Source organism: Somniosus microcephalus, chromosome 12 (assembly GCF_052327205.1).
Source record: "Somniosus microcephalus isolate GS21.2 chromosome 12, FLI_Smic_1.0, whole genome shotgun sequence".
Taxonomy (NCBI): domain Eukaryota; kingdom Metazoa; phylum Chordata; class Chondrichthyes; order Squaliformes; family Somniosidae; genus Somniosus; species Somniosus microcephalus.
The window spans coordinates 82032604-82045169 of record NC_140998.1 but is presented as its reverse complement, the minus strand read 5'-3'; the positions used below and the strand labels follow the sequence as shown (position 1 = coordinate 82045169).

The window sequence follows — 12566 nt, the reverse complement described above, 5'->3', positions numbered from 1 at the left end:
CTCCAAGCATTTACTAGGTTATATGAAAACAAAAGTCAAGACAACAGTGGAAATGAACCACTTGGCTGTCTCCTGACCAGCTTTTACTTTCTGTACAGTGCGAATGTTAGTTCCTAACCACAAATATTAGCAAAGAATAAAACAATACAATTTCTGCTGGTGCTGGAGAACGTTCTCTATTTGCACCAAGATAGGGAACAAACCATTCATGAGCAAACAATAAAAGCTTTATATAGCACTTGTGCCATATGATATTATGACTTTGACAGGGACATCTGAATATATGAAAACAACAAGTACAGAACAGCAGGCCCATCAATGCTCACCCTATCCACTAGAATGATGCATACAAACTTATCAATAGGGAGCAGAATTCATACGTCATAACTAGTGAGTCGTCCATGAATGAAAACTACAGGGTAAATGTTCTGATTGTGTCTCCTGCCGTGGTGCATCACCTGCCAGCAGTGCACATCACAAATCGGCACATTTGAAGCCCACGATTTTCATTCTTCTGTTTTAATAGGCAAGAGTCCAGTGTGATGTTGATCACAGCATCCTCCTCCAATGCCTCTCCTCTGTCATCCAGCTGGGTGGGACTGCACTCACCTGGTTCCATTCTTATCGATCAGTAGCCAGAGAATCACCTGCAATGGCTTCTCTTCCCACTCCCGCATCGTTATCTCTGGTGTCCCCCAAGGATCTATCCTTGGCCCACTCCTATTTCTCATTTACATGCTGCCCCTTGGCAACATCATCCGAAAACAACACGTCAGGTTCCACATGTACCCCGACAACCCCCAGCTCTACCTCACTACCATCTCTCTCAACCCATCCACTATCTCCGATTGTCACACCGCTTGTCCGACATCCAGTACTGGAAGAGCAGAAATTTCCTCCAACTAAATATTGGGAAGGCCGCGCCACTGTCTTTGGTCCCCGTCACAAACTCCGTTCCCTAGCCATCGACTCCATCCTTCTCCTTCGCAACTGTCTGAGGCTGAACCACTGTTCGCAACCTTGGTGTCATATTTAATCCAGAGATGGGCTTCTGACTACATACACACTCCATCATCAAGACTGCCTGCTTCCACCTCCATAACATTACCCGACTCCGCCCTGCCTCAGCTCATCTGCTGGTGAAACCCTCAGCCATACTTTTATTACCTCTAGACTTGACTATTCCAGTGCTCTCCTGGCCGGCCTCCCATCTTCCACCCTCCATAAACTTAAGCTCATCCAAAACTCTGTTGCCCATATCCTAACTTGCACTAAGTCCCATTCACCCATCACCCATGTTCGTGGACCTACACTGGCTTCTGGTCCAACGATGCCTCAATTTAAAAATTCTTGTCTTCATTTTCAAATCCCTCTATGGTCTTGCCCCTCCCTATCTCTGTAACCTCCTTCAGCCCTAAAACCCACCGAGATCTCTGCACTCCTCCAATTCGGACCTCTTGCACATCCCCGATTTTAATCGCTCCACCATTGGTGGCCGTGCCTTCAGCTGCCTTGGCCCTAAGCTCTGCAATTCCCTCCCTAAACCTCTCTACCTCACTTTTCTCCTTTAAGATGCTCCTTAAAACCTACTTCTTTGACCAAGCTTTTGGTCATCTGTCTGAATTTCTCCTTATGCTGCTCAATGTCAAATTCTGTCTGATAATCACTCCTATGAAGCACCTTGGGATGTTTTACTACGTTAAAAGGTGCTATATAAATGCCAGTTGTTGTTGTGCGACTCAAAGCATTTAATTAAAATACTTTTTAAAATCACAGGACTTGTGAATTTTGGTAACACAGATTGTGCTGTTCTCCATTGACGCTCAAAAAAAAAATCCAATGCCCACACCTAAGAAAACAAAATCCCATATGTAAAAAAAATCAAACTCTCATTCATAAAAATTGGCTGGCTGCCTGCGCCTTCCTTAGCTCTTTGGCTGTTTGATGCGCCTCATTCTCTCTAGTCTGAATTCCACTGGTGTAGAGTCAACAATTCTTGCCAAAAAAAAACCTGTGGCCAATTTCAGGCAGAACATTGCATTGGTAAATTCATCTCTGACTCCATAAGGTAATCAAATAAGCACCAGGAGAATGTAACACATTACTAAGCAAACTTAACTAACCAACACGCCTCTAATGTACCCCAATGTCTTTCTTCCTGAAAAACCTGTTAAGTACCTTTTTTTTTAAAAAGTGCAGCACTCATATTTACCAGATCCACATATAACTTGTTCCAGAAGACAACAGATCTCTGAGAAGAGAAATATTTCCTGGCATCTAACCTGACTCTTTGCCTATGTATTTTGTATGTATGCCATCTAATCCTTCTATCAATATCCATTTACAAATATCTTGTCAAATCCATTACATTCAATCTATCTAAATACATAAAATAAAAGTCTCGCACATCTGTCACACAAATTAGCACACATACCAAATGTATATTATACTTGCACCCTGTTGGCTCAAAAATCATATTCTGAAAACAACACATCATAACTAAACAGTAATTAATTTTAAAGAGATAGTTAGTCATTTTCTGCTGAAATTGGGATCTCCCCACATGGAGGAGTTTTAAGCAGCTGCCAAATTAAGAGCACCAAGAGGCCAATAAGTTATTCCCTTCTCCTCTTCAGGAAGCAGGATAGTATTGCTGCTCAAGACTGCTTTTTTGTTAAGAGAAACTTCCATCTGCAAGTTAATTAACCTCTAGTTGATCATGGAATGTGCCTATTTAGAACACCTCCATAGACAATAGTTGAGCAAGTAAATCAGACGTGTCTTGTTCTGATTCAGTTATACCTTGTAGCTTTAAGGAGGCAGGTTAGATTAAATCCCTCTCCAGCACTCACTTTTAATAGGAATCAATGCATGGAACAGATATGCTTTAAATAGTTACCTACCTTCATGTACAGAATGCAATAATTCTCCATATTTTTGACCAAATTGAATTTGGCTGTTTGGCATTTGGCCCACTTTTATTTCTCAATGTTAAACACACCTCATGATTTCTTAACTGTCTGGCTAATCGGGGGTTTCTGGTCAACACAGGATACAGCTATGTAATTAATGTCGTCACTTGCACTCGACATTACTGCAACTAAACTGTGGCTTTTCTCCCTGCCCAAAACAGTGAAGGTCTCACTTTAAAAACTCGAATAATTTCTCTTGCCATTCTGTAGCCAGAATGAAACCACTTTCTGTATATTTGAGTCGTGCCAAAAGTTACATTCCCTATGTCTCTACTTGAAGGAGCTGTTGCTAAATTTTTGACCGCATTTTTCCCCCCACATTGTTGATTTTTAGTCACTCAGTGCACAAAGCAAAGTGGAGGGCCTGCGGATGAGTCTGACGTATACGGGTCCAAGATGGGGAAATATCATTAGAAAGGGGTCTCTCCAACTGTTGTCCACGTTTGGATCTCCGGTATGCGTCTGAGTGACGATGAAGTACGACTACACAATGTCCAGTGGTCCATCTGAAACCTTCTGCTGGGACATTGACTGTTTTAAATTTTGAAAATATCATTTAAGTGACAGCCATTTAAATGACAGACACGCAATTTTAATTTGAACAGACCATTTAAAAAAAAAGTGATAGTCCCACCTCGCCCAGAACAAAACAACAATTACCCTCACATTCCTGGACTGAATAACCAGGCCAAACCAGTACTCACAATAATGTAATCAATCCTTCGCATTTGGAGAAAAAATGTCAACACACACCAAAGAAATAGAAAAAAAACTGAATCTTAGAAGGTAAAAAAAACTCATGAACTGAATGTTATTGCGAGATTGGGAAAGGGAATAGTACCCAAATGTGGTTATAACAATGTTTAATTAGCAATTACTTGCTCGTAAAAGAAGAAATACCATCTTGTTGGCTTTTATTGCGCTGTGTTCAATGGTTGCTTACTTTACTGTGAAATCAACATTTGCTGTAAACAAAGTACCAAGTCGTTGTGACTGAAATGTTCACCTTTATAAACTGCTAGAATATGATACAACACACCGAAACACAGCTTTCTGTAAAACTACCTTACTGGGATTTACATGTCTTACGTCAACCAAGGGCCACGTGGGGATGTCTTGGGATGAGCGACTCACGGGACTGAAGAGTTCGGGAGCAACTTTTGGTATACGCCTTGCTTACCTACCTTCCGAACTAAAATATTGGTAATTTTTTTAAAGTCGTTATGGAATCATCTTTGGAAAGTTATTTTGACCAGCCTATTGAAGATGTAAGTGTAATTTATCTCCTTCAGTAATAAAAATGGTTGCAAGAAAGGGTGTCAAAGAGAGGGAGAAACTCCAGATAATTTTTTCGTCATAGCTCTGAAAGTTTTCTTGAACGTATAACGTTAGTGAAACTACACATAGCAATGCTTTTCAAATCCAATTGTTAGATGTTGAGTAATGATGTTGGATTTTGCTACAAGAGAGAAGGGGATTCGTAGGGTATGAAAGGATTCTGAACAAAAATAAGATATTTATCTTTTGAGTTAGTTGGGTTAGCGAAGGGGGTGAGCACTTCATCTTCTGCAAAGTAGGATTTCTTTTTATGTATTAGGCCATGTCTTTGCTATGTACAAGACACTTCAAAGTTACTACACCTCAAACGTAAGATATGAGCACTGGAGAAAGTAAACCTGGCCTTGTATTCCTGCTTAACTCTGCTTTATTTGTGTACATTTCTGTTGTGTTTGTTTACAAAGACAATAACTGTGCAGTTGTGTATTTACAACTTAAAAAGTGGCATCTGTAGCAGTTTCCTGGATCAAAGGTAGTAATGTAACCTTGAAAGTATATTAAAGGAATTCTCCAGCCTCCATGATTACATAACTTACTATTAATTCAAGCATATCTGCAAGTCCCCCAAATTGTTTACCTTCCTCTTTTACTGTTAATAATTACATTTTAAGATGCATTGAGCACACCGAGCCTGAACTGAATTCCTATGGTGTGCACAAAATAGCAGTCAGATGGCACCTTGCAATCGGTGTACCTCCCTACTTGGCAGGGGTTGGAAGGGGGGATGTGATGGAAGTATTGGGCTAGACATTGAGACCTGCTAATGATTGCTCTGATTGGGTAGGCTTTATTTTTAATTGGCTTGTAAGAAAATAATTGGTACAGTAATCAAGCAAGCATGAGTTTTTTATTATGGCAGTACACAGTCTTCTCTTGGAATTGTTTAAACCTACATTGATGTGTGTAATTTCCACTGTGTATCTCAATTCAGCTCTCTTGTACGATTGTGATTAATATCTCCTTTGTAACAATTCTTCCAATGACGTCTCAATCAACCGCCTGTCTTCTACTGAAACAAACTCTTTATTTTTGTTAAGGATTCATTCATTTTAAATGTTTTTACTCAATTCAGTTTTAAGAAATGCTCCAAAGTAAAAGTGATTTTTATTGTGGGAAACCATTCCCCATGTCTGTAGTATCTTTTCAATGCGATTGATTCTTGTGTTGGGAAGCAATCCTGCAGCCAGAAGTCGGCATGAGGGTACCTGGTGTGGCAGTGTGTGCTGGGCTCCTTCAAGACTGGACAATCTGTGAGTGTTCCTCAAGATTCTATTTCAAAGAGTAAGCATCACCCAGTATTGGAACACATGACTTCCTGCCCACTGACTTCAGAGAGATTTAATTGCGCTGAAGGACTCACCTGAGTGATTGGTAACAACTAACACAGATTACTCTCTTATCATACTCCTCAACACCCCATACTATCATATTTCTCAAGCCCATTCTTTGATATAAGAGCTTACAAGGAAGGCATTTTTTGTCTATTGAAGTACTTGGAACTTGCAACATGGAAACAGGTCATCTAGCCACGTCAGTGTTTACCCTCTATGTGAGAAAATAGTTCTAATCACATTTACTCACTGTTCCCATATTGCTTCCACCCCTTATCATTCATCCACCTATCCTATCCAATCTGATCTTGAATGTTGACATTGTTTCTGTTTCAACCACTAACCCTGAAAGTGAATTCCACAGCTACACAACTTTGGGTGAAGAAGTTTCTCCTGCTTTCAGTTCTAAATCTCTTACATTTAATCTTTTATCTTGTGCTTGACCCTTAACTTCTGGAAACAGTCTGCTTTTTATCTGCCCTGTCCCATCCTTTCATTTTAAACACTTGCATTATAGTATGCTGCTCTAATGAAAAAAGACCCAATTTTTAAACTTTTTTTTGGTCTCGTCTTGTGATCAGTACTTGTCAACAATGCACCCATCTGTATCAAGAAATCCTGACATCTTGAAGCTGACAATCTTTGGGATGCAATGTCTACTTTGGAACAGGTATCTTAGTACCAAAATTTTGAAACCAGTTCTCACTACGGATATATCCTAGAGGTTACCACCTGACCAGCCTACTTGAGAGCCACATTCTGCAGCTGCCTGTGAGCACAAACTTGGATCGTTTGATGGATCTACGTTCCTCCATCCAAATGCTGTTGTCATCTTCACTGAGCTCTGCCCTTTCACAGTCAAAGTGCATCCTACATCCCCACGTTGGTTTCTGAATGTCATTTAAAAAAAAATTCTTCTGGTTACCATGTCTCTTTGGAAATAGACCATTATTTCTACTATGTAAGTGCAAAATATTCCTTAACTTTCCACTTAGTTAAGGACTCAATAGTCTTTTGTCTCTTATACAAAGTCTTCAGTCTCTAAATGGAGACTGGCTAGTGGAATGAATTTTGCATACTTTATCTTTTGTGGAGGAGCTACACAGCTACATCTTTGGCAAGCCATAAACTAATACATGTCTGAGTCTGAAGGCTGTTGGTTCAAGCACCACTTCAGGATTAAAGCTTATAATCCCGGCTGATACTTCAGTGTAGAACTGGGGAGCACTGCTTTCTTGGAAGTGTAATCCTTCAGACAAGATGTTAAATCAAGGCTTTAATTTCTCTGTTCAGCTAGTGATAAAGCTCCCACGGCACTATTCAAAGAACAACACCAAGTTCTGATGATGCCCTGGCTAATATTCTTCCCTCAATCAACACCAGCATAAATAGTCTTTCATCACATTGCTGTTTGTTGGAATCTGCTGTGTGAAATGGCGCTCTTGTTTGTCCTCATAAGAACAGTAACTGCACTGAGAAAATAGCGTGAAAAGAGACATACTTTGTTTCTTTCTGCCAACATCCCTCAACCTAAAGATGTTGATGCCTTGTTGGGATGTCAGCCACCTTCTGGTACTTCAAACAAGTGTCTGTCTATTTATTTGCAAACCTTTACAGTGAGTCTTGGAAGGCTATTTAACTGTAGAGGGTATAAAACATTAAGCCCAATCCTGTCCTTTGCCCAACAGCCACACCACTAGTTTCCTGCAGGGATAACTAGACCGTGATGAGCAGGAATCATTGTAAGTTTTCCCCTCTCTGACCCTGGGGTGCTGAGACAAATAGTAGCGCACCTACCACCGCCACAGTTGAGATCAGCAAACTGGGGAATCGAACCTGGGATATTCCTGATCAGTCTTGTGCCTCTCCTCACTCTTTAACCAGCTTAGTGATCAGGGGAGTTCACAGGCAATCTCTTGTACTTAGTGGAAAGGGATGAATTTAAGAAATGTCCCAAAGCCTAAAGACTCGAGCAGTGACCTATTGGTTCATACTCGTAGTGTTGTGGGGGAGGATGTGGTATTGTATGAATTTTTAAAAATTGTTTTGGTTTATGTGACTTACTACTTAAATATCCTTTATTTTCAGGATGATCTCCCAACAAATGATTCCCATGTCTACAATCCTATGAGTCCGTATGATTCAGACTTACCAATTCAGGAGTCTTGTTACACTCCTCAGCTTCATCAACCTCAAGAACTGACGACAGAACTTACTTCAGCAGATCTTAGTTTTCTCAGTGATGACCAAGACCAACCAGATGATGATGATGCAAAAGACTGTACAAGTCAGGAACAAAAAGTAGAGCAGAGCCAGCTCCTGCCAGAGATCCGCAGTAATGAAGGTATTGGTACACCTGGACCTGAAGATGCTACGCAGCTGTCATACCAGTCAACAAATGATGCAATTGCCACCCCAGTTTTCAATGGATCATCTTCAATTTGTCCAATACCAATGACTCCTATGACCCCTGTAACACCAATGACCCCAGTAGAAAGTTCTGGAATATGCCCCCAGTTACAGTAAGTATTTATGTTGGTAAGGTTATCTCCTTTCAGAGACTATACCTCTATATATAATATATTAAACATTTTAAATAGAGTACGTATTTCCTGAGAACACTTTTCTTGTCATGATTTGCTGTAACATTTCTGTCATGCTGCTGCCATAATGCTTTTCTGTTATGCTTGAACTTGCCTATTGATTTTTCTTGGCTTGGCTTGAGCCATCCAGCTTTTGTCTCCAAGGTAGGTCGTTCAATATGTGGTTCACCGAACTCCCATAGATGGTGCTGTGGTGAGGCTGGTTCCATTTTAGAATCTTGATCTCTGTGTTGTTGCCACTGTCAGTAGGGCCTGGGTTCAAGTTTAAGTGCCTTAAGCAATTTAAAAATGTTAATTATGATTATTATTAAATTTCTTAAACTTCAAATTCACGTTCCTGCTGTTACTGAATTTGTGACTATGGAGGCAGGATTCCCTATAGGAGTTCCTCATGGTAATGTGGAAAAATCATTGGCATACAGAACCTTGCACCCTCACTGACCTGAGCCCAGATTTGTGCATCCCATGATATTAAAAGCTGGTTCCTGCTGTGAGCAGAATAATTTGACACTTGAGCACTTTGAGTGCTTTTAAAGCACTTAATTAAATTAAAGGTGTACTACTCACAGCGGGAATCCGCTTTCAGTACTGTAGATATTCCACCTTTGAAAGCCCAGTATTATTTAAACAGCAGTGTTTGTTGTTTAAATAAAATAGGACTTCTAAACTGGGAATGCCCGATAGATTTTAATTTTTTTTTCTAGCAATGAGGTAGAAGGAGTTATTTTTCCACCCCCAACCCGCCATCCCATTCCACACCCACAACTACAAAATCTCGCTGCTCCCTCCCCAAGCACCAGTATCTTCCCCCCCACTCACTCCTGTCATGTTTTACCTACTGGAGCCCACCCCACCAAACACCCAGAACTTTCATCCAACACCACTGGTCCTTGACCAAAGCCCCAATGGAGTTCTGCTTTCCTTTCCCAGGATTCCCACCTGTGCTCCCATCCTCCAACACCCCTCCCCCAGTAGTATCACACCTTCATACTCTCTTCTCAAAATCTGATTGATCCCACAACCCTTCTCCCAGGTCATCTGACCACACCTAATACGGCACAGTCCATGATCCCTGCTTCCGATGTCCTCGGACCCCAATCTCCCCAGTACTCCCAGATCTGAACATCACCTCTCAGTACCAACATGCTGCACCATATTGCACTACTCTCAGACCTTGAAACCACCTTCCCACGATTCTTGCAACTCTCTACTGTTAGCTCAGTCCTCTCGCACCCCAGGATCCCATTCCTATTCAAACAACATGTTATGTATGCAAAATCATAGAATTCAAGCCTTAAAATACCACTAATGCTCCCACAATACCCTGAATATGTGAAACTGCATTTTTATTAATCATCGTAAATCAGAAAGCATCCCTTAACTATATTGGCACAGATTTTGCTGCAGCAAGGCTTCCTGTGGCATGTCCCATTAGTTAGACATATTCTTGCATGATTAGGTTTTTAAAAATTTTGCCCACAAAGTTGCTGGAAGCGCAAGCTGGTAATGGCGCAGCGACGGCAACAGGGCATCTGGGACCTTGGTGAACATTGGGACAGACAGCGTATTTCCTTAACTAATGAGATTTAAGGATTGAGAAATAAACAGGAAGGACTGAGAAGGAGTCATAAGGAGAATGAATTAGAGTGGGTAAACCTGATGTCAAATCAGGTACAGAGAGAGAGAGAGAGAGAGAGAAAGATTGGATTAAGAGAAGAGACAAAAAGGAAAAAAAAAAATTCAAATTCAAAATTTGAGTTTGAAATTTCCTAAAACAATTCACAATCTGAAGGAATGAGCCCCCACACTTATAATTGTTTACTTTCTGGACAAGAGAGGTTGATTGGCAGTCATTAACAATTATCACATAGTTAAAAGGGCACTTGCGCTGTTAATTACATCACTTAACTTGCTGTGGTGAGTTTTTTTATTCATTCACGGGATGTGGGCGTCACTGGCAAAGCCAGCATTTATTGCCCATCCCTAATTGCCCTGGAGAATGTGGTGGTGAGTCGCCACCTTGAACCTCTGCAGTCTGTGTTGTGAAGGTACTCCCACAGGACTGTTGGGGAGGGAGTTCCAGGATTTTGACCCAGCGACGATGAAGGAACGGCGATATATTTCCAAGTCAGAACATAAGAAATAGGAGCAGGAGCAGGCCATTCGGCACCCTCTAGCCTGCTCCGATGTCAGGATGGTGTGACTTGGAGGGGAACTTGGAGGTGGTGGTTATCCCATGCACCTGCTGCCTTTGTCCTTCTAGGTGGTAGAGGTCGAGGGTTTGGGAGTATAATGGGTAATTAATGTGCCAAAGCAGCAACATCATGAAAATCATGGGGCGGTTAAGCGTGAGATGCTATTTTCGCTAAGCTAATGGCAGACAGGCCAGCAACTTGTGGCTATTCACAATTCATGGGCTATCTTTTGCTCGCTACAGGTTACTGGCTGATTTGTGCATTAATAACAGCGCGCATCATTCAAACGCCATTATTTTGAGCAAAATTTGGCCCGCTGTGTGTTAGCTGAGATAAAACCGTGCATCCTCCAATTCACCAGGACCAATGCCACAGGCAATCCCCTCATAGTATATTAAAAGTATAGCACAAGAGGTTTGTGTGCAAAATTAAAGCACATGGGATTGGGGGTAATATACTGGCATGGATTGAAAATTGGTTAACAGACAGGAAACAGAGTAGGAATAAATGGGTCTTTTTTGGGGTGGCAGGCGGTGACTAGTGGGGTACCGCAGGGATCAGTGCTTGGGCACCAGCTGTTCACTATATATATCAATGATTTGGATGAGGAAACCAAATGTAATATTTTCAAGTTTGCTGACGACACAAAACTAGGTAGGATTGTGAGTTGTGAGGAGGATGCAAAGAGGCTTCAAGGCAATTTAGACAAGTTGAGTGAGTGAGCAAATACATGGCAGATGCAGCATAACATGGATAAACGTGAAGTTATCCACTTCAGTAGGAAAAACAGAAAGGCAGTGTATTATTTAAATGTTGATGTACAAAGGGACCTGGGTGTCCTTGTACACCAGTCACTGAAAGCAAACATGCAGGTGCAGCAAGCAGTTTGGAAGGCAAATGGTATGTTGGCCTTCATTGCAAGAGGATTTGAGTACAGGAGCAAGGATGTGTTACTACAGTTATACAGGGCCTTGGTGAGACCACACCTGGAGTAGTGTGTGCAGTTTTGGTCTCCTTACCTAAGAGAGAATATACTTGCCATAGAGGGAGTGCAGCGAAGGTGCACCAAACTGATTCCTGAGATGGCAGGACTGTTGTATGAGGAGAGATATGGTCGACTAGGCTTGTATTCACTAGAGTTTAGAAGAATGAGAGGGGATCTCATTGAAACGTGTGAAATTCTGACAGGGCTAGACAGACTGGATGCAGGGAGGATGTTTCCCCTGGCTGGGGGGGTCTAGAACGAGGGGTCACAGTCTCAGGATACGGGGTAGGACACTTAGGACTGAGATGAGGAGAAATTTCTTCACTAAGGGTGGTGAACCTGTGGAACACTACCACAGAAGGCTGTGGAGGCCAAGTCACTGAATATATTTAAGAAGGAGATAGATAGATTTCTAGACACAAAAGGCATCAAGGGGTATGGGGAGAGAGCGGGAATATGGTATTGAGATAGAGGATCAGCCATGATCATATTGAATGGCAGAGCAGGCTCAAAGGGCCGAATGGCCTACTCCTACTCCTATTTTTCTATGTTTCTATGTATTTTCTGTCATGCTTCCAGTAACACTTTACTGTCATACCCGTCTATCACAATTCAGCTCACCCATTCATTATACTTATCTCGAGTCCTCCATGCTTCATCTCCAAGATCAGTGTTGCTGTTGTATACTTACCTCACAGATCCCCCAGCTCTGAATCCAGCATTAGTATCACACACCTTGAAGCTTCTAAGTGGACACTGGATCATGAGATTAGAAATGAAATAACTGCATTTAAAATAAAAAGAGATATAGAGTCATAACGGCACAGAACAAGGCCATTCAGCCCATCGAGTCTGTACTGGCTATCTGTAGAGCAATCCAGTTAGTCCCATTCCCCTGCTTCATCCCCGTAGCCTTGCAAGTTTATTTCCCTCAAGTGCCTATCCAGTCTCCCCTTGAAAACATTGATTGTCTCTGCTTCCACCACTTCCGTCGGCAGCGAGTTCCAGGTCCTCACCATTCACTGCGTAAAAAAGTTTTTCCTCACATCCCCCCTGTATCTCTTGCCCAAAACCTTAAATCTGTGTTCCCTAGTCCTTGTACCATCAACTAGTGGGAACAGCCTTTCCCCGTCTAGCCTATC

At 41.7% G+C, this 12566-nt stretch overlaps 1 protein-coding gene across 4 annotated transcripts in view; it reads left to right on the top strand.

The window, feature by feature from the left end:
- Positions 1 to 3085: 3085 nt before the first annotated feature.
- The window catches only part of LOC147109359 (uncharacterized), a 73308-nt gene continuing 63827 nt past the window's right edge, over positions 3086 to 12566 (top strand). For 2 of the 4 annotated variants that reach the window (XM_086003241.1, XM_086003238.1), the window contains exons 1-2: positions 3811 to 4240; positions 7730 to 8163. In XM_086003241.1, the coding sequence (XP_085859367.1) occupies positions 4196 to 4240; positions 7730 to 8163 (479 nt within the window). In that variant the 5' untranslated portion in view covers positions 3811 to 4195. Of the gene's footprint in view, positions 3759 to 3810; positions 4241 to 7729; positions 8164 to 12566 lie in introns of those variants that run through there. The other 2 variants (XM_086003239.1, XM_086003240.1) reach the window with 2 other exon arrangements.